The sequence below is a fragment of the Ovis canadensis genome, chromosome 14 (assembly GCF_042477335.2).
Source record: "Ovis canadensis isolate MfBH-ARS-UI-01 breed Bighorn chromosome 14, ARS-UI_OviCan_v2, whole genome shotgun sequence".
NCBI lineage: Eukaryota > Metazoa > Chordata > Mammalia > Artiodactyla > Bovidae > Ovis > Ovis canadensis.
Genome location: NC_091258.1, coordinates 66,985,565 through 67,010,111, shown reverse-complemented (window position 1 = coordinate 67,010,111; position 24,547 = coordinate 66,985,565). Strand labels below are relative to the sequence as shown.

The window sequence follows — 24,547 nt, the reverse complement described above, 5'->3', positions numbered from 1 at the left end:
GAACCGGCGCGGAGGGCGCAGTGCGCGTGCGCTCTCTTCCCCCCGCCCCCCCCCCCCCCCGCAACACACACACACACAAAATGCCGCTACTGCGGTGGCTGCAGCGCCAGACAGAGCGCGAGGAGACCCGCGACTGAGCAGAGGACTGGAGTGGACAAGAGCGCGTGCGCGGGTAGGGCTGCCAGCCGCTGCGGCTACTCGCGCGAGGCGGAGGGAGTGGTCCTCGAGAGGCGCGCGCACCCTTGCGCGCACCAGAAGCAGCCAAAACCCTTCTCGCGCCGGCTCTTGGAGAAAGCGGGAGGGGAGAGGCATGGCCCGGCTTTGGGGGCGGGGGCGAAGGGAGCGATCCCGCTCGCGCGGGACCTGACCAGCCAATAAGAGGCAAGGGGAGGTGGGTTTGCCGCGCGAGCGCAGCCCCCGGGATAACGGAGGAGGAGAGAAGGAGCGACGTAACGTGGGGCGGTGAGGCGGGGCTGAGGAGGAGGGAGTGCACCCAGTGGGGAGTTGATTGGGGGACACGGGGAGGCGTGGCCCGCCCCAGCCCAATAGGAGCCTCGAAATTCGTCGTTCCGGAAGAAGGGGCGGGGCTGCGAAGCGCGTGCTCTTTTCCCTGGCAGCGAAGAAAATTTGCAGGCAACGCGCGCATTATTACAAATTGCTTTGGGTTCCGTGATCCCCAAATCTCGGGAGACGGGAGAGGGCCTGGTCCCGCATACATCCCTGGCCTCCAAGTCAACATTGTGCCAATGACTGCAAATCAAATGTCAGTTTGGGCGCCCAGAGGGGAAATAGTAGTGATGGGAAGGGGCACCGCTGTAACCCCTGAGTTCCTTCCTCTGAACTGAAGAGGGGTTCCTCTGGGAGCCCTCCGGAAGTACGGATCGTGGAAGATGAGTGTTCTGGGAACCCAGTCAATATTTAAGGAATGCATGAAGAAAAGCTATGTTTCTTATTGCATTTTTCGTTTCTTTGCTCAGTCTCTTCATCTTAAAAGTAGAATGACAATCTTATCTCTTAGTAAGATTTGTTGGGAGAATTGAATGAATTCTACTTGTGCTGAAAATCATGCCTTGCTCTATAAACATTGATAAAATTACATGCGGTCAAATTTTGTTTTTCGGTGGGGTGTTTTTTTTTTGGAGGTCATTGCTTTTTAAAAATTGAAGTATAGTTAATTTACAGTGTTGTGCTAGATGCGCTCAAATTTTAAAGCATCTCACTAAATAAAGATTTTCTGATTAGTGGAAGTTTGTTTTCTAGCATTGTGGGCGAAACAAATCCAGTGCCTGGGCCAGATTTTCTCTACATGTCACTGCAAGCCCTGATTTGTAAGCGATTTTGAAATCTATTACTTGAGAAAACCAGAAAAACCTGGGGAGAAGGGACATCGGATTCCCCTACCTCAAATTAATATGTGTTTATAACTCCAATGCAGTGTTCTAGGTCCTTTGAATATTGGGAAATTTTTGAACTGGCAGCACCTAGAGAAGAGAGAAGCCTGGGCTCACTCTGGATCCAGATGCCCCTCCTCCCTTCTTTTGGAGCCTATCAACTCTGCCTTATTCAAGTCTTGCTTGAGGTCACTTCCTCTGGGTGGCCTCCCAGATTTGACCTGACACCTCATACTTTATAAAAATGGGCACTTTATGCAGGCAACATTCTAAAGCACTTCAAACATTAACTCACTTAATCCTCACACTTTACAAGTAGTTTGGGGTTGTTATTATTCTACTAAACTAAGGCACAGAGAGGTTACACAGCTAGTGAGTGGCAAATGTGAGATTTAAACTCAGACAACAGGGGTCAGATAGTCACACACTTTGTTCTTTTTCATAGCACTCCATCAGGGGTTGAAGTTCTGTATTGGCATCACCATATTATGTGGGAACCCTCTGAAACCAGGAACTCTGGCTAGATTCTCAGTCTGAAAGATGACCCACACTAAATACTTGCTTATGAATAAATGAATGAATCCAGTGGTGAACAAAGGGAGTGATGGCCGGCACTGAGGGCATGGTAGCCAAGACACAATCCTTGTTTTATAACTAACTCTAATCCTCTTTCAGATACTAGTTCAGATGTCCCCTCTTCCAAGACGCCCTCCCACAGACTGTTTCCAAATTGGGAAAGGAGTAGTCAAGGTTGTATATTGTCACCCTGCTTATTTAACTTATATGCAGACTACATCATGCAGAATGCTGCCTGGATGAAGCACAAGTTGGAATTAGGATTGGCAGGAGAAATATCAATAACCTCAGATATTCAGATGATACCACCCTTATGACAGAAAGCGAAGAGGAACTGAAGAGTCTCTTGATGAAAGTGAAAGAGGAGAGTGGAAAAAGCTGGCTTGAAACTCAACATTCAAATAACTAAGATCATGGCATCAGGTCACATCACTTCATGGCAAATAGATGGGGAAACACTGGAAGAGAGAGACTTTATTTTCTCGGGCTATGAAATCACCGCCGACAGTGACTGCAGCCATGAAATTAAAAGACGCTTGCTCCTTGGAAGAAAAGCTATGACAAACCTGGACAGCATATTAAAAAGCAGAGACATTGGAGAAGGAAATGGCAACTCACTCCAGTAGTCTTGGCTGGAGAATCCCTTGGACAGAGGAGCCTGGTGGGCTACAGTCCATGGCGTCCCAGAGTCAGACACAACTGAATGACTGATACATACACAAAGTTGAGGAGATGCTTGATGGTGCAAGGGTACACTTTATCTACTCTCCCATCTCCTGCAAGAAGCAGGATGCGGCAGGCAGCACCTGGGAGGCAGGATGGCTCGCCCCCTCCCCCATCCCTCCTGGAAGTCTTGGGGCCTCAGTGCCTGCAACAACTGGCCTTGGGCAAATGAAAGACTAAGTTGTTTACTGGGAAAAAAAAAAAAAGCAGAGATATTACTTTGCCAAGAAAGGTCTATGTAGTCAAAGCTATGGTTTTTCCAGTAGTCATGTATGGATGTGAGAGTTGGACCATAAAGAAAGCTGAGCACCAAAGAATGATGCTTTTGAACTGTGGTGTTGGAGAAGTCTCTTGAGAGTCCCTTGGACTGCAAGGAGATCAAACCAGTTAATCCTAGAGGAAATCAGTCTTGAATATTCATTGGAAGGACCGATGCTGAAGCTGAAGCTTCAATACTTTGGCCACCTGATGTGAAGAACTGACTCATTACAAAAGTCCCTGATGCTGGGAAAGATTGAAGGCAGGAGGAGAAGGGGATGACAGAGGATGAGATGGTTGGATGGCATCACCTACTCGATGGACATGAGTTTGAGCAAGCTCTAGGAGTTGGTGATGGACAGGGCAAACCCATGTGCTGTAGTCCATGGGGTCGCAAAGAGTCAGACACCACTGAGCCACTGAACTAGGCTTGCACAGCACCTTTGGGTCCTCCAACCAAGCCCTGACCACCCTGGGTTTCCAATATACTGATAGGTGTTTCCCACCAGACTGTGAGCCCCACGAGGACAGGACTCAATTGAGGCTGTCTCAATTGATGCTAATGTTCCTAGCACCTGTCCAGGCACAAGGCAGGGGCTCAGGCAGTGTTTCTGTGGATGAAGGAAGAGAACCATCAAGGAGGGCCTTCCCAGCTCTGCATTTCTTTCCAGTGCACAAGAGAGCGGGTGTTAGCTAAGCAAGCCAACCACCGGAAGCGGGTTTCCCTGGGGGCAGTCGCCTCCCGCGCACCCAGCTAACCTCCACTGCAGGATAAACAGATAATCGAGAAAACATTTAGCTGACAGAGGTGCCGACTGTCAACGCAGGCCGTTGTCAAGTTGTCAAAATTTACCCAGCATGGCTCTAGAGGCCCAAATAGCTGGGATTGGATTCACTAATCGTGGAGCTGGAGTAGGTCAGAAGAGGGACCCGAGAATCTAGATCCGCATTCAAGAGATGCACAGATAGAAAAGTCTGCAAAAGAGTTTTGCGCAGAGTGTAAATGCTAGGGCATATTCTCTCCATTCCTCCGAGTCTGAAAGAATCAAAGGGTGGGGACCAGGTCTCAGATTGACCAAAGAGTCAGTGAGCTCACAGCGCCGCCTACAAACCGAACTGGGGAAGCTGCAGCTAGCGGATGCTTCTAGGGATGTCCGAGAAGGGTGAACTCTTCTGCCATTGGCCGGAAGAGCAGCCAATAACGAGGAAGGAACAGGAAGCGGGGATGCAGGGATTCACTGCAAAATCCCAGCATGGTGGGTACAAGATAAACGTCTGATGGAAAGATCGATGATGAACATCCCAATTTCTATCAGCTTTACAATGGAGGGAATTCCCTGGCGCTCTCAATCCCTGATAAGGGAACTAAGATCCCACAAGCCGTTCCGCTGGACCAAGAAAATAAAATAAATTTTTAAAACTTAAAAAATAAAATTAAAAAGAGACAGATCCTGGACTTTCCTGTCAGTCCAGTGGTTAAGATTCCACGTTTCCACTACAGGGGGCGCCGCTTCGATCTCTGGTCAGAGAACTAAGATACCACATGCCACACAGCGTGGCCAAAAAATAGAAAGAAAAGATTGATCCTATTTTTTTCTTATTAAAAGTCTTTCTCTTTTAATTAATCAATTTATTTTAGTCCTGAGGCATGGCATGTTCCAGACCAGCGCACCCTGCAGGGAAAGTCTTGATAGATACTATGTTTTAAAATGGAAATATAACACACATGAAACAACAGACTGGTTCCAAATAAGAAAGGGAGTACATCAAGGCTGTATATTGTCACCTTGCTTATTTAACTTATATGCAGAGTACATCATGAGAAACGCTGGGCTGGATGAAGCACAAGCTGGAATCAAGATTGCCAGGAGAAATATCAATAACCTCAGATATGCAGATGACACCACCCTTATGGCAGAAAGTGAAGAAGAACTAAAGAGCCTCTTGATGAAAGTGAAAATGGAGAGTGAAAAAGTTGGCTTAAAGCTCAACATTCAGAAAACGAAGATCATGGCATCCGGTCCCATCACTTCATGGGAAATAGATGGGAAAACAGTGGAAACAGTGGCTGACTTTATTTTTCTGGGCTCCAAAATCACTGCAGATGGTGACTGCAGCCATGAAATTAAAAGACGCTTACTCTTTGAAAGGAAAGTTATGACCAACCTGCTGCTGCTGCTGCTGCTAAGTTGCTTCAGTCGTGTCCGACTCTGTGCGACCCCATAGACGGCAGCCCACCAGGCTTCCCCATCCCTGGGATTCTCCAGGCAAGAACACTGGAGTGGATTGCCATTTCCTTCTCCAATATGACCAACCTAGACAGCATATTAAAAAGCAGAGACATTACTTTGTCAACAAAGGTCCGTCTAGTCAAGACTATGGTTTTTCCAGTGGTCATGTATGGATGTGAGAGTTGGACTATAAAGAAAGCTGAGCGCAGCAGAAGAATTGATGCTTTTGAACTGTGGTGTTGGAGAAGACTCTTGAGAGTCCCTTGGACTGCAAGGAGATCCAACCAGTCCATCCTAAAGGAGATCAGTCCTGGGTGTTCATTGGAAGGAATGATGTTGAAGCTAAAACTCCAGTGCTTTGGCCACATGATACGAAGAGCTGACTCATTTGAAAAGACCCCGATGTTGGGAAAGATTGAGGGCAGGAGGAGAAGGGGACAACAAAGGATGAGATGGTTGGATGGCATTACCAACTCAATGGACATGGGTTTGGGTGGACTCTGGGAGTTGGTGATGGACAGGGAGTCTTGGCATGCTGTGGTTCATGGGGTGGCAGAGTTGGACACGACTGAGCAACTGAACTGATAACACGCATACTAAGAAGAACACAAATCACAAGTGTACAGTTCAATGAATATTCCAAAAGAACACGCCCCTGTAACCAGCACCGAGGTTAAAAAAAAAAAAAGAGTATGACCAATCTCTGAGAAGACCTCCCTCCATGTCCCTCTCCAGTCATTGATTTCTATGCCTTTTTTAGTTTTGCCTGTTTTAATATTTTACTTAAAGTGAATTAAGTTACCTCTTTTGATCAACATAGCTCGTTGGATTTACCCATATTATTTTAAATAAATGGAGATTGTTCATTCTTGGTGCTGTGTACTATTCCACAGAACGAAGGCTCCAGTATGTATTTGCTTCCCCGGTAGCTCAGCTAGTAAAGAATCCACCTGTCCATGCAGGAGATACAAGAGACACGGATTCAAACCCTGGGTCAGGAAGATCTCCTGGAGAAGGAAATGGCAACCTACTCCAGTATTCTCGACTGGAAAATTCCATGAGCAGAGGTACCTGGTAGGCCATACAGTCCATGGGGTCGCAGAGTCAGACATGACTGAGCACAAGCACATGTGCGTGAACACGCACCCCCCCCACACACACACACAAAATGTACTTACTCATTCTACTGTTGGTGAGTAGTTCCCACTTTTTGGCTATTATGAATAGTGCATGTCTTTTGGTAAATATGTGCACTCATTCCTGCTAGGTACGTGCTGGAGAGTGGAATTGCTAGTCATAAGGTGTACGTGAGTACTCTAACCAGTTTCCCAAAGTGGATGCTATTTATATTCCTAGAGACATTTAGAAAAATTTCAGCTGCTCCATGTTTCCCCAAACACTTGATACTGTCCAATTTTTAACGTTGGCCATTCTAATGGCTGTGTAGTGGTGTCGTTGTGATCTTAATTTGTCTTTCCCCAGTGATTAATGAGGTTGAACATCATTTCCTATATACATGAACCATCTGAATAGCAGCTTTTGTGAACTGCTATTCAAATCTTTGCCCATTTTACTGTTGCTGTATACTTTTAATTATTTTTAATACCTAATAATACATGAATTTCTCATCCTTGAAAAAAATACTCCAGCTAAGATGGAAGCTCCTTGGGCAACCCAACCCCATCCTCTTGCCTCTCCCAAAATGTGTTGTCTTCTAGACTTCTCTATATATTTGCCTGAATGCGAGTATTTTGTTGTGACCGCATATGCACTGGTTGACTCCCCCCCATCAACGTGCATTCTGTCTCTTTCCAGTTTCTCTCTATGGCAAGCACGTTGTAATGGGATCAAAAGGAGAGGATCCTTCTCGGTTCTAAAGAGGAAGGGCTGGGGCTGGCCCTTTCTGTCTATAGCTATAGAAAATAGATAGGGACTTCCCAGTGGTTAAGACTGCATGCTTCCACCGCGGGGGGTGCAGGTTCAACCCTTGGTTGGGGAACTAAGATGTCAGATGCTGTGAGGTGCAGAAGAAAAAAAAGATTAAAAAACAGAGTATAGATATATATTCTAGACAGATTTCTGTCTATATTTACAGAATACATAGATATATTGTTAGATGCCTGTTATATATAGTAATATATACACATATATATTGTTATGTGCTTGTGCTTAGTCACTCAGTTGTGTTCGGCTCTTTGCAACTCCATGGACTGTAGCCCCCCAGGCCCCTCTGTCCATGGGATTTTCCAGGCAAGAATACTGGAGCAGGTTACCATTTCCTTCTCCACGGGAATCATCCTGACCCAGGGATCGAACCCAAGTCTCCAGTGTCTTCTGCATTGCAGGTGGGTTCTTTACCAACTGAGCCATCAGGGAAGCCCCCATATGTTGTTATATATGTATAAATGTATACGTATGTATACATACAGATATATGTATATATATATGCACACACATACACACATATTATATACATATAGACAGACTCACACTCCAAACCACCCAAGCCATGAGATTCTTGAGAGCAGAGACAAAGTCTGTTCCCTCCCTGCACACTCACCTGGCTTTGGCCCTAACACCTCATCTGGGCCAGGTGCTTCTACTTGAAACGATTGTGGTAGCTGGGCCTCCAAGACGGCCCCTACTGATTCTCACTGGTATTCGGGTCCCCTTTTACATTGGATAGGGCAGTTCCGTGTACTGATAAGATATTGTGGAAATCACAGGGTGTGACTTTGAGGCCAGGTCATAAAAAATAGGGCAGCTATTGACCTGTCCCTTCTTGGCTCATTCACTCTGGGGGAAAACCACTGTCACGTGAGGACACTCATGTGTCCTAATGGAGAGGGCCACCTGGCGAGGAACTGAAGCCTCCTGCCAACAGCCAGCATCAATCAGCCAACGCTGTTAGGGAGCCCCTGGGAGGGAGATGCTTCAGTGCCAGTTGAGTCTTCAAATGACTGCAAACCCCGCTGACGTCGTGACTGCAACCTTGGGAGAGACACCGCCCGGAATCACCTAGGTAAGCAGCTTCCAAATTCCCAATCCACGGAAGATAAGAAATATCTATCGTTGTTTGCTCAGCAATTGTTTGTTTGTTTGCATATGTCATTCAAGTCTATCGCATATTGTCATGTAAGTCTATATGCGTAAGTCTACTGCATATGTCTATTTCCTCTGCTAGACCATGAATGCTGTTGGGCTGGGGACGGTGTCTGTTTTCTTTTCTTTTCCTTTTTTTATTATGGCAATTTCCAAGCATAAAGTTTGAAAGCTGTACGCAGTTCAGTTCAGTTAAGTCGCTAAGTCGTGTCCAACTCTTTGTGACCCCATGAATTGCAGCACGCCAGGCCTCCCTGTCCATCACCAACTCCCAGAGTCCACCCAAACCCATGTCCATTGTGTTGGTGATGCCATCCAACCATCTCATCCTCTGTCGTCCCCTTTTCCTCCTGCCCTCAATCTTTCCCAGCATCAGGGTCTTTTCAAATGAGTCAGCTCTTCGCATCATGTGGCCAAAGTATTGGAGTTTTAGCTTCAACATCAGTCCCTCCAATGAACACCCAGGACTGATCTCCTTTAGGGTGGACTGGTTGGATCTCCTTGCAGTCCAAGGGACTCTCAAGAGTCTTCTCCAACACCACAGTTCAAAAGCATCAATTCTTCTGCGCTCAGCTTTCTTTATAGTCCAACTCTCACATCCATACATGACTACTGGAAAAACCATAGTCTTGACTAGACGGACCTTTGCTGGCAAAGTAATGTCTCTGCTTTTTAATATGCTGTCTAGGTTGGTCATAAGTTTCCTTCCAAGGCGCTTTACACAGTGTATACCCATATACTCAGCGTCTAGAGTCTATAATTTTGGTTATTTTTCACCTCTTTATTCTTTAATCTCTCTATCCACTAACCTGACTTCTTTTTCTGATGTATTTAAAGGTTAATTGCAGGGACTTTCCTGGCAGTCCAGTGATTAAGAATCGGCGCTTGCACTGTGGGGGTCTATGGTTCCAATTCCTGGTCTGAGAACTAAGACCCTCATGCTGTGCAGCACAGTCAAAATACAAAAAACAAAACAGCATGCATATCATCAACTACGGTTCAATATTTTTGACTTTTTTTGTTCAGTTAAAAAATTCTGGGGTGGGGTCGCAGTCCAGGGAAACCCCTTAGGTAAATTTTATGTAATATGAAATGCACAAATCCTGTGTATTGTTTGTTGATTTTTGGTGTGTATCTACATCTATGTAACTAAAACCTCTTTCAAGATACAGCATATTACTATGCCAAATCCAGCATAACCCGTGCCTCCTAGCCCCCTGTCCAAAGAGATAATCACTGCTCCTGTTTTTACATCATAGATCAATTCTACCAACTTTGGTCTTCATGGTCATTCAAACAAATTACATACTAACTACTCATTCCTGTAAAACTTCTTTTACTTAGCCTTAAGGGTGTCTGTTTCCTTGATTCCTATTCATTCATTCAGGAAACTTGTCAAACACCAGACTTGTGCCAGGCACTTAGCTGAGTGCTAGAGAACAGGGCTGGACCAAGGGGAGGCAAGCCAGCTGCTCACTTTCAGGCCCTTGCAAGGGTCAACATCTAAGAGTGAGTGCCTTTTAAATTTTTGTACCTTGGGCACATTGCTTACTTTATCCTGGTCCCAACCCTGTAGATGATAGAGGAGTGCAAGAACTGAAAATGATCTCTTACCTCTTTTTGCCCCTACAGTTATTCAACACCTATGTGTTAGTTCTTCTGCGAATACCACACTTTTAATTTACATCCAGGATATGTTTTGTTTTTATTATGGCAAGTCTGCCCTCAGTAGCAATACCTTTATCGACTGCTTACTATGTGCCACCGTGTTCTAGTAAGGGGTCCCCAACAGCTGGGCCGTGTAAGAAGACAGGTGTACCTGTGAATAGGAAGCAAGAAGACCCCTATTACATGATATAAACAGTGAACATTCATGATTTTAACTCACGTTTATTGAGCGCTTACCATGTGTTGAGCACTATGCTAAGTACTTGGGAAACTGGCCGAAGCTTTAAAGCCACCCCAGTGAGGTGACCCCTTGACCACTTCTCTTTAACAGATGAAGAAATTGAGTTAAGAGGTGAAACTGCTCGCCCAAAGTCACAGAGCTAGGGAATGCGACGGCAGGATTTGCACACAGTTCTGACTTCCAAATTGATGCTATTAAACCACTGTCTGTCTCCCAGAGAAACACTCAACACATTTTAAACAGAGCACTAGGTAAGCACGGAAACATAATTACATTTCCCAACGCTGTTTTATTTAAAACAGTTATTCCCAGCATGTCCTTCTCGCCTAGGCTGGGAGGTGGAGGGAGGGCTGACGGAACTACTTTTCCCAGGATGCAACTCTCGTCTCGCTGGCTGTCAGGCATGTCGGAAACTGTAGTCCTCCGAGGAGATAATAACCCGTGGCTCCCAACATGCATTTGGAGCCTGAACCTTGGCGTAGGAAAAGCCCAGTCGCGCGGCATGCTGGGAAGCGCGACCGGCTCTTTTCCCGGGTTGCCTCCCCGACGAGCGAGCCTATTTTTTTTCAGGACTACAATTCCCAGTGGGCTGTGCGCGAGAGGGCGGGCGAGTTCTTCTGCCGGAAGTCCGCTTCTACGCTTGGGTCCCCCAACAGCTGCCGGAGCCGGAGCCACACAGAAGCCGCGGGACCGGGGCCACTGGGGTCCGGACGGGGGTCGCCATGGTAACGAGGGCGCGCCTACGCTGGGGACGGGCGAAGGGTGGGTCCACGTGCAGGTACTCCAGGCTCGGTGGGATACTGACAAGCCGCCCCTGCAGCGGTGCGATGGTCTGGGCCGGGCGCGGGCTCTCGGGATTGGGGCCGATCAAAGGCCGGCGAAGGAGGCAACTGGGGGTGGTTCTGGGCGCGAGTGTGTACTGGGGTTCTCGAGGCTAGGGGGGAGCTTTTGAAGACCAGGTGCCAGGGGAGAGGCCTGTACGGGAGGGAGATATTCGAGATGGTTGGAGGGTTTTGAAACTGGGAGGCTACTCATGAGGCAGGATCTCAGAAGCTGGGAGAAGGAACTGGAGGTGGGGAGGGGGCGTCCCAAGCGGAGGGCTTTCCGGGAGTGCGTCAGAAGAGCTGGAGAAAAATGGGAGACGTTGAGATAGGAGAGAGGGGGTCTCTAGGGGCAGGAAGCCGATGTTGCAGGCGGAGAGAGGGTGTTGGAACTGGGTGGGATACTGCTGGTGAGAGAGTCTCAAGGATAAGAGACTGGACCCTGGAGACAGGAAGTACTGTAGGGAATGGGGCTTTAGAGTTAGGAAAAGTGTGCTGTAAGAGGGAAGAATGCTTGGAGTAGGCAGTGAATACTACACATGAATGGGGAGCAATGGAACAGGTCTCTGCAAGAGGAGGGTTCTCACAGGGTAGGGAGTAAGCATGGAAGTGAGAGGTGGAGAGGGGGTTTGGGGAACAAGGACTGGGCATTGGAGCTGGCGCCAATCCCCAGGGATGGGGCACCCTGACAGAGAGCCCTGAAACTGGGAAAGCAGGAGTCAAAGCAACTCCGGGGGGGCCGGGGAAACTTGGAGGTAGAGAAGGCTGGTGGGGGGCCGGGGGGGAGGTGGGCACTGAGAGGGGACATCAGAGGGGCGAGGATACAGAAAGGATGGGACTTCTCAGTGTGGATTCCCTGGGATGGAGAGACTCTGGTTGGAAGGAGAAACAGGAAGAAGTGTATGAGGGAGTTCAGGACTCAGAGACAGAGCTCTCCCTTAGTTCTATAGCCTTGCTCCCATCTCTCCTCCCGATCTTCTCCATCTATCTCTGGCTCTGGCCCCCAGGCTGCGGCTGCCTGGTGTGAGTCCCACCCCCACCCCATGCCCTTTGCCTGCCTGCCAGGACCCCTGCCTTGCTAGGAAGTGGTTTTCCCTGGCTCAGCAGAAGGGGTTCTTGGAAGGAGAGTGTAATATCCTGTTCCCGTCCAGCTCAGATGAGTTGCGGGAGGAGGGATGGAGTGTGTGGAGAATGAGGCTTACGAAAGAGAGCAACCCCTCATGACCCGGTGGAGGCTTCCACAAGTCAGGATAAGGAGATTCAGAGCAAAGCCTTTGGATTCCCAGCTCTGCTTTCTGGCTGTGAGACTTCCATTCTCTGAGCCTCGATTTCTTCATCTGTAAAATGGACATGAGCACACCCATCTCCAACAGAACTGGGCTCAAAGACAGGCTTCCTAGCTGCATGCACTTGGCCCATGATTTTCTTAAAGTCAAATAACAATGAATTATATCGCTAAGAACTAATATTTGTATAATGCTTAGTATGTGCTGGTCACTGTTTTATCCCTGCTGTGTTCATGAACTCGTGCAACAGTCTCATGAGGGAGGTGCTCTCATTATACCCATTGTGCAGACAGTGAAACTGAGGTCCAGAGAGGTGAAGTAACTTGCCTACAGACTCACAGCCAACAGTGCCAGGATTCATATGGGCTCTAGAGTCTGTGTTTTTAGCCACTTGGTCAAATGCATCAGTCATAATAGTTAATTTTATTGAACACTCAGTATATAAATGGGACTATACAAAACACTTCTGAGATCAACTTGTTCGGTGTTCACAGTAGCCCTGTGACAGTTGAGCTGGCGTTTCAAAATCTTAAAAACACCTCAGGTCTCCTAGGCATCACTGATGATAATTGCAGCTGACACCTGGCTTGCCTGTTAGTGCCAGCCACTGACTAAATTTATAAACTTATTTAACCTTCAAAACACCCTGACAAGGTGAGTCTTCTAAGGAAAACTTGTTTCACCGTGGGGAAACTGAGGCGTAGAAGGGCGGATCTTTTGTCCAAGGTCAGGGAGACAAGACTTGGTGGAGCTTGGGACTCAGCGCCCTAGAAATGACTGCAGAGTTGGCCAGTGGATGAGAGATCACTCCACGGGGTGTTGGAGGGACCTGGGACCAGAGCAGGTGGCCAGGTCAGCCTGGCTGGGCTCAGGGGAGTGGCGGAGACCCTTGGAAGGCAGGCAGCCGGGACACGTGGACCCTATCTTCCCCATGGGGCAGGGTGGGGCTGTTGGGCAGGGCCGCCCTGCACTGGCTCGCCCACCCCACCTCTCTCCCTGCCTCCTCCTCTTGCCATCCCCAGATCCGCTTCATTCTCATCCAGAACCGAGCAGGCAAGACGCGCCTGGCCAAGTGGTACATGCAGTTCGATGATGACGAGAAACAGAAGCTGATCGAGGAGGTGCATGCTGTGGTCACCGTCCGAGACGCCAAACACACCAACTTTGTGGAGGTGACAGCTACCCCCACCCCTGCCAGTGCCTCCCACACTCCCCCGCTTTGTTCTGATGCCCCCCTTCCCAGCCTCAGATGGCGATAACCTCTCAGACTCTCCTTCCTCCCTGCCATTCATTTATTCAACTTGCCTGCCATCCTCTTCCTTTGAGGAGAGTGGGTTACTTTTCAGGGTGAACATTTTCCGACATACAGGTTAGTACAATGAGACATCAACTGAAAATTCCCCCAGATTTCATCAGTATTGAGTTTGCATTTTTGTTCTTTTTTTCTCTCTTCTTTTTTTTTTTTTTGGCCAAATAACCTTTTTTTTTTTTTTCCTGATGCCTTTTAAAAACTTACTACAAAAATGCTCAAACACATAAGCGTAGAGAATGGTGTACCGAACCATCCCTGGCAGTCGTGTTTTCAGTTCAGTTAGAGCGATCATGGGGGAATCCCCTGGCAGTCTGGAGGGTAGGATTGCGTGCTGTCACTCCCAAAGGTGCAGATTCAGTCCCTGGTTGAGGAACTAAGATTGCATAAGCCATGTATTGCAGTCACAAAAAGGTATAGAGATAATGACATTTCATCTCTAAATATTTCAGGGTACATCTCAGAAAAAAAAGACACTGCCTTCCATGACCACAGTATCATCAGGCCTGATAAAAGGAGTCATACTTCCTTACTAATAGTACTCTAAACCTGATCAATATCTAAATTTCCCCCGGATGATCAGAGGGCTTCCCAGGTGACCCTAGTGGTAAAGAACCCACCTGCCAATGCAGGGGACATAAGAGATGCAAGTTTGATCCCTAGGTCAGGAAGATCCCCTGGAGGAGGGCATGGCAACCCATTGCAGCATTCTTGCCTGAAGAATCCCACAGACTGAGGAGCCTGGCAGGCTACAGTCCAGGGGGTCACAAAGAGTCAAACATGACTAAAGCAACTTAGCATAGCACAGATCATCAAAACTGATTGTCCAAAGCCAGTCAAGGATCTTGGCATTGGTTTTGGTCTCTTTATTAAGATGCTTCTAGCTTTAATTCCCACGGTATTAGCCTTTCAAGAGACCAGGTTGATTGTCCTGTGTGTGTGTATGCGCGCTTAGTCGTGTCTGACTCTCTGTGACCCCGTTGACTGTGGCCCGCCAGGCTCCTCTATCCATGTGGAGTTCAAGAGATACTTATTGGTGGCTCACTATGTGCCGAGTACTGTTCTAGGCACTGGTGATACAGCAGGAAATGAAACAGACCCAGCCCCTTCCCTCGGAGAGCTGACCGCTGACGTTTTTAGTTTTAGTCGATGGGAGGTTGTTATTATAATGAAGATATAGTGTATCAGGAATGATAGATGCCAGGGAGAAAAAGGAAGCAGCTGTGGGGGATGGAATGGCTAGGATGTATACAGTGGGGGGTGGGGAGTGGATCGTGGGTTTAAATGGTTTGATCAGGAAGTCTTCGTTTAACAGGGGACGTTTGAACCCAGACCTGAAGGAATGGAGAAGTGGAAGGAGATGATATCTGACAATAAGTGCAAAGGCCCCTGAGGCAGCAGGGCGTACAAGGGCATTCCTGGAATAGCAAGAAAGCCAGTGTACCTGAGGTGGAGTAAGCCAGGGAGGAAGGTGGGAGCAGATGAGATTGAAGATATAACAGAAGTAGGAGGTTCAGGGCCTTGTGACCTGTCATGAGGACTTGGGCCCTTACTCTGAGCAAGGAAGGAGCCACAGGAGGCTTTTGAGCTGAGGAGGGAGGTAGGCTAGCTTAGGCTTTAGGGATCCCTCTCTAAGGGGCAGGAGCAGAAGCAGAGGACTGCTCAGGAGGTGACCACTGCAGCCCAGGTGAGAGATGCTCGTGACTTTCACAGTCATGGAAACAGTGGGGGTGGCGAGAAGCATTTTGAAAGGAGAGCCAACTGAAGGGCCAAAGATTGGAGGAGGTATGGGAAAGAGAATGGAGCCACCAGTAGGGGGCGCTGTCATTTTCCCAGATGGGCTGATTTAGCAAAGAACAGGTGGAGGGGAAGATCAGCAGTGGAGTGTCCATTCCCAGCCCAGTGGAGACGTGGGGGGCGGGATGATGAAGGGAGGGGAGCCGGAGCATAAGGGATGTCGGCTCTCCCGGGGCACCATGCTGCCAGCGCAGGGCCGGCCCCACACTGAGTGCTGGAAATGACAGCAGCTGAGGGACCGGGAGTGGGCAGAGAGGCGGATTAGGAGGACCCAGAAAGGTTTGATGCCAGGTGAGAACGTCACAAGGGGGCCGGACCATCTTAGATTGCTCCCGACCCAGGCCCACTCCAGACTGGAGCCCTGTGCAGGGCATCACTGGTGACACAGCGGTGACAGGAAGGAGCCAGGCAGGAGACAGCAGGAGAGAAAAGAGCACTGTTGAGGGTCAGAGCCTGCCAAGGCCACACCAGCTGTGACGGCCGGTGGGTAACTTCTCCAGCTCAAGTCTTCCTGCCTTCGTGGGTTCTTGTCTCGAATCCGCCCCTCCAAAGCAGGGGCCTTCAATCATTTGATCGTGAACCTTTTTTTTTTTTTTAAGTAGAGTTAACATCCTGATATATTCTAATCCATGGATTATGTGCAGGAGCTACTGTAATAATATTGGGCTTCCTTGGTGACTCAGCGGTAAAGAATCTGCCTGCCAATGCAGGAGATGGGGGTTCGATGGGCAGAGAAGATCCCGCCCAGCAGGAAAAGGAAAGGAAATGGCAACCTGCTCCAGTATTCTTGCCTGGGAAATCCCATGGACAAAGGAGCCCGGCGGGCTGTAGTCTCTGGGGTCTCAAAAGAATTGGACACAACTTAGGGACTAAAGGACTAAACAACACCTCAATATGCTGCTGCTGCTAAGTCGCTTCAGTCGTGTCCGACTCTGTGCGCCCCCATAGACGGCAGCCCACCAGGCTCCCCCGTCCCCGGGATTCTCCAGGCAAGAACACTGGAGTGGGTTGCCATTTCCTTGTCCAATGCATGAAAGAGAAAAGTGAAAGGGAAGTCACTCAGTAGTGTCCGACTCTTCGTGGCCCCATGGACTGCAGCCCACCAGGCTCCTCAGTCCATGGGATTTTCCAGGCAAGAGTACTGGAGTGGGGTGCCATTGCCTTCTCCGCAAAGGTATCAGTTCAGTCAGTTCAGTTCAGTCGTTTCAGTCGTGTCCGACTCTGCGACCCCATGAATCACAGCACACCAGGCCTCCCTGTCCATCACCAAGTCCTGGAGTTCACTCAAACTCAAACGTCCATCGAGTCGGTGATGCCATCCAGCCATCTCATCCTCTATTGTCCCCTTCTCTTCCTGCCCCCAATCTCTCCCAGCATCAGAGTCTTTTCCAATGAGTCAACTCTTCACATGAGGTGGCCAAAGTATTGCAGTTTCAGCTTTAGCATCAGTCCTTCCAATGAACACCCAGGACTGATCTCCTTCACAATGGACTGGTTGGATCTCCTTGCAGTCCAAGGGACTCTCAGGAGTCTTCTCCAACACCACAGTTCCAAAGCATCAATTCTTTGGCACTCAGCTTTCTTCACAGTCCAACTCTTACATCCATACATGACCACTGGAAAAACCACAGCCTTGACTAGACGGACCTTTGTTGCCAAAGTAATGTCTCTGCTTTTGAATATGCTATCTAGGTTGGTCATAACTTTCCTTCCAGGGAGTAAGTGTCTTTTAGTTTCATGGCTGCAGTCACCATCTGCAGTGATTTTGGAGACCCCAAAAATAAAGTCTAACACTGTTTCTGCTGTTTCCCCATCTATTTCTCATGAAGTGATGGGACCGGATGCCATGATCTTCGTTTTCTGAATGTTGAGCTTTAAGCCAACTTTTTCACTCTCCTCTTTCACTTTCATCAAGAGGCTCTTTAGTTCTTCTTCACTTTCTGCCACAATGGTGGTGTCATCTGCATATCTGAGGTTATTGATATTTCTCCCAGCAATCTTGATTCCAGCTTGTGCCTCTTCCAGCCCAGCGTTTCTCATGATGTACTCTGCATATAAGTTAAATAAGCAGGGTGACAATATACAGCCTTGACGTACTCCTTTTCCTATTTGGAACCAGTCTGTTGTTCCATGTCCAGTTCTAACTGTTGCTTCCTGACCTGCATGTAGGTTTCTCAAGAGGCAGGTCAGGTGGTCTGGTATTCCCGTCTCCTTCAGAATTTTCCACAGTTTATTGTGATCCACCCAGTCAAAGGCTTTGGCATAGTCAATAATGCAGAAATAGATGTTTTTCTGGAACTCTCTTGCTTTTTCGATGATCCAGCAGATGTTGGCAATTTGATCTCTGGTTCCTCTGCCTTTTCCAAAACCAGCTTGAACATCTGGAAGTTCACGGTTCGTGTATTGCTGAAGCCTGGTTTGGAGAATTTTGAGCATTACTTTACTAGCGTATGAGATGAGTGCAATTGTGCGGTAGTTTGAGCATTCTTTGGCATTGCCTTTCTTTGGGATTGGAATGAAAACTGACCTTTTCCAGGCCTGTGGCCACTGCTGAGTTTTCCAAATTTGCTGGCATATTGAGTGCAGCGCTTTCACAGCATCATCTTCCAGGACTTGAAATAGCTCAACTGGAATTCCATCACCTCCACTACCTTTGTTCGTAGTGATGCTTTCTAAGCCCCACTTGACTTCACATTCCAGGATGTCTGGCTCTAGGTGAGTGATCGCACCATCATGATTATCTTGGTGGTGAAGATCAAAAGTATAGACATTCACAAAGATAAGCTGGGGGGGGAAAAATCAAGAAAAATCAGGGGCTTGAGTTGGCTCTTGCAGTTGCCAGCAGATGGCGCCACACACACACACGCTGGACTGGACTTTTCAGCTGCTTTGCCCGCCGGGACATCATGGATCTCTGTCTATGGCTTTATCTACTTACACACGGTATAAAATTAGAGTCTGCATCCCTGGCTCATGAATATTTATTCCTGGGTTGTATTTATGCGTTATGGTAGGAATATTTATCTTACGGTTCAGTTAAGGGCAGGGCTAGGATTGTCTTGGTTACAGGAGGCAGTGAGCCTGTACTGCTCAGCACAAATCCTGCCACACAGCATGTGCTCAGGCAGTGTTTGTGGAAGAATTTGCTAGCTTAGTTCCAGGCTGAGGAGTTCGACTCCTTCCAGAGGCAACAGCGGGTCACGGAAAGGGGGAGATGGATACCCTGGAGCACCCCCACCTCTTGACTCTGGGCTTTTGCCCGGTACTATTCCCTCTGCCTAAAGCACTCCTGCCTGATCACTCCTGCTCATCCTCCAGATCTCAGTGCAGATGCCCCCTCTTCCAGGAAGCCCTCCTGGACTCCCAGGGTGGGTCAGCCTCTTGTCCCCTCTGAGCACCCACAGCCCCTCGCTGCCCACTCAGGGGGTAACTAAGGATCATGCTCCATTGGACTGTGAGCCCGAGGCAGGGAGAGCCAGGCCACCCCTCTGTCCCCAGCGCAGAGTCAGGCAACAGAGCAGGGCCTCTGGGACCAAGTGTGGAACGCAGGACTGCACATGTTGGTGCCATCCTGCCCAGTATGTGTGGTCCTGGGCACGCCCTGTCACTGACCTCCCGCCTCTCTGCCCCGCAGTTCCGGAACTTCAAGATCATTTACCGACGCTATGCCGGCCTCTACTTCTGCATCTGCGTGGACGTCAACGACAACAACCTGGCCTACCTGGAGGCCATCCACAACTTTGTGGAGGTGCATGGGCTGGGGGCAGGTGGGCGGCGGGCGCTGCCCGGATCCCCTCTGTTAGGGTGCGGGGCCCTCAGCCTGGGGGAGGGGACACTGTCTTTCTCTGCCCACATTGATGTTTCCTCCGGTGTCTGTTCCCTTCACTTTCCCTCTGCCTTGTTTCTTTATTTACTTATTTATTTTGCCTGCACTGGGCCTTAGTCGCAGTGCTTGGGATCCTCGATCTTCATTGCAGCATGCAGGATCCCTAGTTGTGGTGTGTGGCTTCTGATTCCCTGACCAGGGATTGAACCCGGGCCCCCTGCCTTGGGAGCATGGCATCTTAGCCACTGGACCAGGGAAGTCCCCTCTGCCTTATTTTTGTGCCACCTCTTTCTGATGCCTCTGCGTGTGTGTGTGTATGTGTGTGTGTGTGTGTATCCTTGCTCATCTTGCAGCACCTCTGTCTTCTCCTAGGTCTTAAATGAATATTTCCATAACGTCTGTGAACTGGACCTGGTGTTCAACTTCTATAAGGTGGGCTCCTGGGGAAGATGAGGAGGAGGGAGCCAGAGGAGGGGGTCAGTAGGGGGCCAGAAGCCCGCAGCCACCCTGGTGCCTCCGCTGGGGTCTGTTTGCTGGTTCTTGGGCATCAGAACTCCCCAGCTCCCCGGGGGTCCCCCCCACTGCTCACCCCAGGGTCTCCCCATGCCCTCCCTTCCCTCAGGTTTACACGGTCGTGGATGAGATGTTCCTGGCCGGCGAGATCCGTGAGACCAGCCAGACGAAGGTGCTCAAACAGTTGCTGATGTTGCAGTCCCTGGAGTGAGGGCGGCCGTCCCCTCCTGCCCCAGTCCCTCCCCGGACTAGCCTGCTCGCTTCCCCTTTCTGGCCCGGGGTCCGCCCCAGCGGCCCCCTCCCTCAGCTGGCCAGGAGGAAGGCACCCAGCTGGGTCTGGGCGGAGGGGAGGAGGCCACATCCCACGGCCTCGGGGCCCCAGCTGTGGGCGGAGGCTGCCTCGAGTGTACCGTGTAACCGTGCCGTCCTCGTGTGATGCCGTGAGCGTGCGCGTGGAGCCCCCAATAAACCTGTGGTCCCCGCCTGGCCTTGTGTCCTTGCGCCTCTGCCTGTCCTGCCTGGGAACCGCGGGCAGCTCCAGGGGCCCTGCCGTTGGTACGTCAGGTAGTCAGTCAACAAGCACACCTCGGGCTGAGTGAGGGAGCGGGGTGGGGGGAGCGGGGTTCATACCTGCTGCTGCCCGCAGACGGCCCCGGGGGACTGGGAAGGGTGACAGATTTAGACACTGAGCTCTCGCTCCTAAAATAATGACACTCAGAGCCAACGCCGACATCGCTCAGGCCGTTCTAAGCCGTGACGTGCCTTTGTTAACCCTCAAAAGAGGATGCGGAAGGGATGGTTAGAGGGGCTCACTCAGCTCAGACGATCACAGAGCGAGTCTGCAGCTGAACCAGGTTTTTTTCTTTTTTAAAAAAATTCTACTTGTTTATTTTATTTTTGGCTGTGCTGGGTCTTCGTGGCTACGCAGGGACTTGCAGCAAGTGGGGGGCACCGGCTTCTCACCGCAGTGGCTTCTCTCGCCATGAGGCTCAGGCTCAGTCCTCATGACAGCGTTAGTTGCCCCACAGCACGTGGCATCTTCCCAGACCAGGGATCGAATTTGTGTCCCCTGCATTGGCAGGTGGATTCTTAACCACTAGACCACCAGGGACGTCCTGAACCAGGATGGTTTTGAGCCCAGGCAGGCGGCTGCAGAATCCTGGTTCTCAGACACGAGGCCTGAGGTGCAGGCTCCGGGTCCGTGTTCAGTGGCTCCCAGCCGCGGCCGGCCCTCAGGCCTTCACTGTGTGGGGCTGTCCCGGGCGTGGCCGGCCTGCCCGCCCCCGGCTGCCAGGTGCCAGCAGCAAGTGGCCCTCAGCCCTTCTGGCAACAGGAGGCACTCCTGCGCATTTTGTTTGCTTTTGGCCACCTCGCTCAGCTTGCAGGATCCTAGTTCCCCGACCAGGAATTAAACCCGGGCTCATGACAGTGAAAGCGCCAAGTCCTAACCACCGGATCACCAGGGAACTCCCCCGCACCTGTTTCTAGTGCCCTCTGGAGCGGCTGTGCCCCCTCCCCCCATGCCCATTGAGAACAGAGTGGTGGCCGCCAGCTGCAGCCATGGCCGCCAGCCTTGGTAGAGCTGAGAACGGCAGGCGTGCGGCACCCACTCCTACTACTGTGACCCAGCCTCATGTCATTGTCCCACCTGCAGGGGGCAGGCATGTCCCAGCTCAGTCACAAGCACGCTGTGCAACCTCAGGGTCAGTCGGTTAACACCTCTTGCCTCTGTTTCTTCACCTGGCAAGTGGGTCGACTATAGTTTTTACTCTCATGGAGTGTCCCTGAGGAGTAAATGAATTAATGCTGGGTAGTACCTAGCATCGGTCGGCACGCATTCACTGCACAGACGTTAAGTGCCTTCTGTGTGCACAGCCCTATGAGAGATAAGACGTCTATAAACGTGGATGGTGAACACATAACCATCCTCATTTCACTTGGGACACTGAGGCTTGGGGAGGTGAATTCTTTTTATAGATAAATTGTTCCAGCAGTGTATTTGTTTCCTGTTGCTGCTGTAATGCTATCACGAGCTGAGTGGCTTAAACCAACATGACTCTGATCACTCGTGAGGTGTGAGAGCATGGGTGGGGGGCAGCCAGCTGTGGCTTGGATCTGCAGCTGGGTGATACAGGGTGGGAGATGAGGTCATTTCCAAGAGCCACAACGGAAGACCCAGCACAGCCTAAATAAGTGAATAATAAAATTAAAAATATTTTCCAGAACATTTCATCACCCCAAAAGAAACCTGTACCCTTAGCTATCACCCCTCAATCCCTCCATCCCCTCCTCCCCCCGCCCCAGCCCTGAGTCAACCTGCTGCTGCTGCTGCTGCTGCTAAGTCGATTCAGTCGTGTCCGACTCTGTGACCCCATACACGGCAGCCCACCAGGCTCCCCCGTCCCTGGGATTCTCAAGTCAAGAACCCTGGAGTGGGTTGCCATTTCCTTCTCCAATGCATGAAAGTGAAAAGTGAAAGTGAAGTCGCTCAGTCATGTCTGACTCTTCGCGACCTCATGGACTGCAGCACCCTGGAATCAGAGAAAAAAGCGTGCTCAGGAAGAGTATTCACACGTTAAATGCTGTTGAGGTCACCACAGCTCTATGAGGATGGCTCATTAAATATACCAAGTGCAAAGGAACTTACCTGGTGGTGTGGTGGTTAAGACTCCAAGCTCCCAATGCAGGGGGCTCAGATTCGATCCCTGGTCAGGAAACTAGATCCCACACGCCGCAATGAAGTGTTTGCATGCTGTAACGAAGACCTGGCATAGTTAAATAAAAAATAGATACTTAAAAAGAATGCAGAGTGTGCCAGGCAAGCTTGCAGAGCAACCAGAACTCTTGTACATTGCTGCTTGGAATGGAAAACAGGGCGGGTTCTCTGGAAGGATCTGGCATGTTCTTATAAAGTTAAACATTACATTTACTTTATGACTCAGCAATCTCCTAATTGTTTGCCCAAGGGAAATAAAAACTGATGTACAAAATTTCTACATGAACCCAAGTTAAATGAAGATGTAGATTCATGCAGAAACTTGTCCGTGAATGTTCATAGCAGCATTCGGTTCAGTTCAGTCGCTCAGTCGTGTCCGACTCTTCGTGACCCCATGAATCGCAGCATGCCAGGCCTCCCTGTCCATCACCAACTCCCGGAGTTCACTCAGACTCACATCCATCGAGTCAGTGATGCCACCCAGCCATCTGATCCTCTGTCGTCCCCTTCTCCTCCTGCCCCCAATCCCTCCCAGCATCAGAGTCTTTTCCAATGAGTCAACTCTTCGCATGAGGTGGCCAAAGTACTGGAGTTTCAGCTTCAGCATCATTCCCTCCAAAGAAATCCCAGGGCTGATCTCCTTCAGAATGAACTGGTTGGATCTCCTTGTAGCCCAAGGGACTCTCAAGAGTCTTCTCCAACACCACAGTTCAAAAGCATCAATTCTTCGGTGCTCAGCTTTCTTCACAGTCCAACTCTCACATCCATATATGACCACAGGAAAAACCGTAGCCTTGACTAGACGCATATTTGTTGCCAAAGTAACGTCTCTGCTTTTGAATATGCTATCTAGGTTGGTCATAACTTTCCTTCCAAGGAGTAAGCGTCTTTTAATTTCATGGCTGCAGTCACCATCTGCAGTGATTTTGGAGCCCAAAAAAGTAAAGTCTGACACTGTTTCCACTGTTTCCCCATCTATTTGCCATGAAGTGATGGGACCAGATGCCATGATCTTCGTTTTCTGAATGTTGAACTTTAAGCCAACTTTTTCACTCTCCTCTTTCATTTTCATCAAGAGGCTTTTGAGTTCCTCTTCACTTTCTGCTATAAGGGTGGTGTCATCTGCATATCTGAGGTTATTGATATTTCTCCCGGCAATCTTGATTCCAGCTTGTGCTTCTTCCAGCCCAGCGTTTCTCATGATGTACTCTGCATATAAGTTAAATAAGCAGGGTGACAATACAGCCTTGACGTACTCCTTTTCCTATTTAGAACCAGTCTGTTGTTCCATGCCCAGTTCTAACTGTTGCTTCCTGACCTGCATGTAGGTTTCTCAAGAGGCAGGTCAGGTGGTCTGGTATTCCTGTCTCTTTCAGAATTTTCCACAGCTTATTGTGATCCACCCAGTCAAAGGCTTTGGCACAGTCAATAAAGCGGAAATAGATGTTTTTCTGGAAGTCTCTTGCTTTTTCGATGATTCAGCAGATGTTGGCAATTTGATCTCTGGTTCCCCTGCCTTTTCTAAAACCAGCTTGAACATCTGGAAGTTCACGGTTCACGTATTGCTGAAGCCTGCAGCATTACTCGTCTTAGCCAAAAGATGGAGAAGACCCAGAGACTTATCAACCGATGAAGGGATAAATAAGATATTCTGTGTCTACCTGGATGATTATTAACTGTGTAAAAAGAATGAAACATTGATACGTACTGCAATATGGATGAACTCTGAAAATGTATGATGACTGAGAGAAGACAGTGGTAGACCACATATTACATGATTCTGTATCATAGGAAATTTCCAGAATAGGCCATGTTTTGTTTTGAAACTCCTGTGTGTGTTTATTTATTTATTTTTGGCTGCACTGGCTCTTCGTAGCTGTGTGAGGGTTTTTCCAGGTGCAGGGAGCAAGGGCCGCTCTCTAGTTGTGGTGGAGGGGCTTCCCGTTGCAATGGCTTCTCTTGTGGCGGAGCACAGGCTCTCGAGAAAGGGCTCGGCAGTTGTGGCTCACGGGCTTCGTTGCCCTGTGTCATGTGGGATCTTCCCCGACTAGGGGTCAAACCTGTATCCCCTGCAATGGCAGGTGGATTT

The 24,547-nt window shown here is 49.3% G+C and overlaps 1 protein-coding gene and 1 long non-coding RNA gene across 3 annotated transcripts; one reads left to right on the top strand and one right to left on the bottom strand.

The window, feature by feature from the left end:
• The first annotated feature begins 69 nt into the window (after window positions 1-69).
• AP2S1 (adaptor related protein complex 2 subunit sigma 1) lies at window positions 70-20,228 on the top strand. Of its 2 annotated transcripts, XM_069549272.1 has the most exons (7): window positions 7,459-8,201; window positions 10,281-10,441; window positions 10,761-10,915; window positions 13,320-13,469; window positions 19,038-19,151; window positions 19,602-19,661; window positions 19,852-20,228. In XM_069549272.1, exons 3-7 carry the CDS (start codon window positions 10,913-10,915, stop codon window positions 19,951-19,953), a joined length of 429 nt encoding a protein of 142 aa, XP_069405373.1. In that variant the 5' UTR covers window positions 7,459-8,201; window positions 10,281-10,441; window positions 10,761-10,912; the 3' UTR covers window positions 19,954-20,228. The 2 variants fall into 2 exon arrangements, with proteins under 2 accessions (XP_069405374.1, XP_069405373.1); XM_069549273.1 differs by lacking the exons at window positions 7,459-8,201; window positions 10,281-10,441 and adding an exon at window positions 70-172.
• Window positions 20,229-20,597: 369 nt separating this feature from the next.
• On the bottom strand, window positions 20,598-22,608 carry LOC138418217 (uncharacterized). Its single transcript, XR_011248453.1, has 3 exons — window positions 22,390-22,608; window positions 22,059-22,273; window positions 20,598-21,927 (listed from the first exon to the last, which is right to left on the bottom strand). It is a non-coding gene; the product is annotated as an uncharacterized lncRNA (long non-coding RNA).
• Window positions 22,609-24,547: the final 1,939 nt, after the last annotated feature.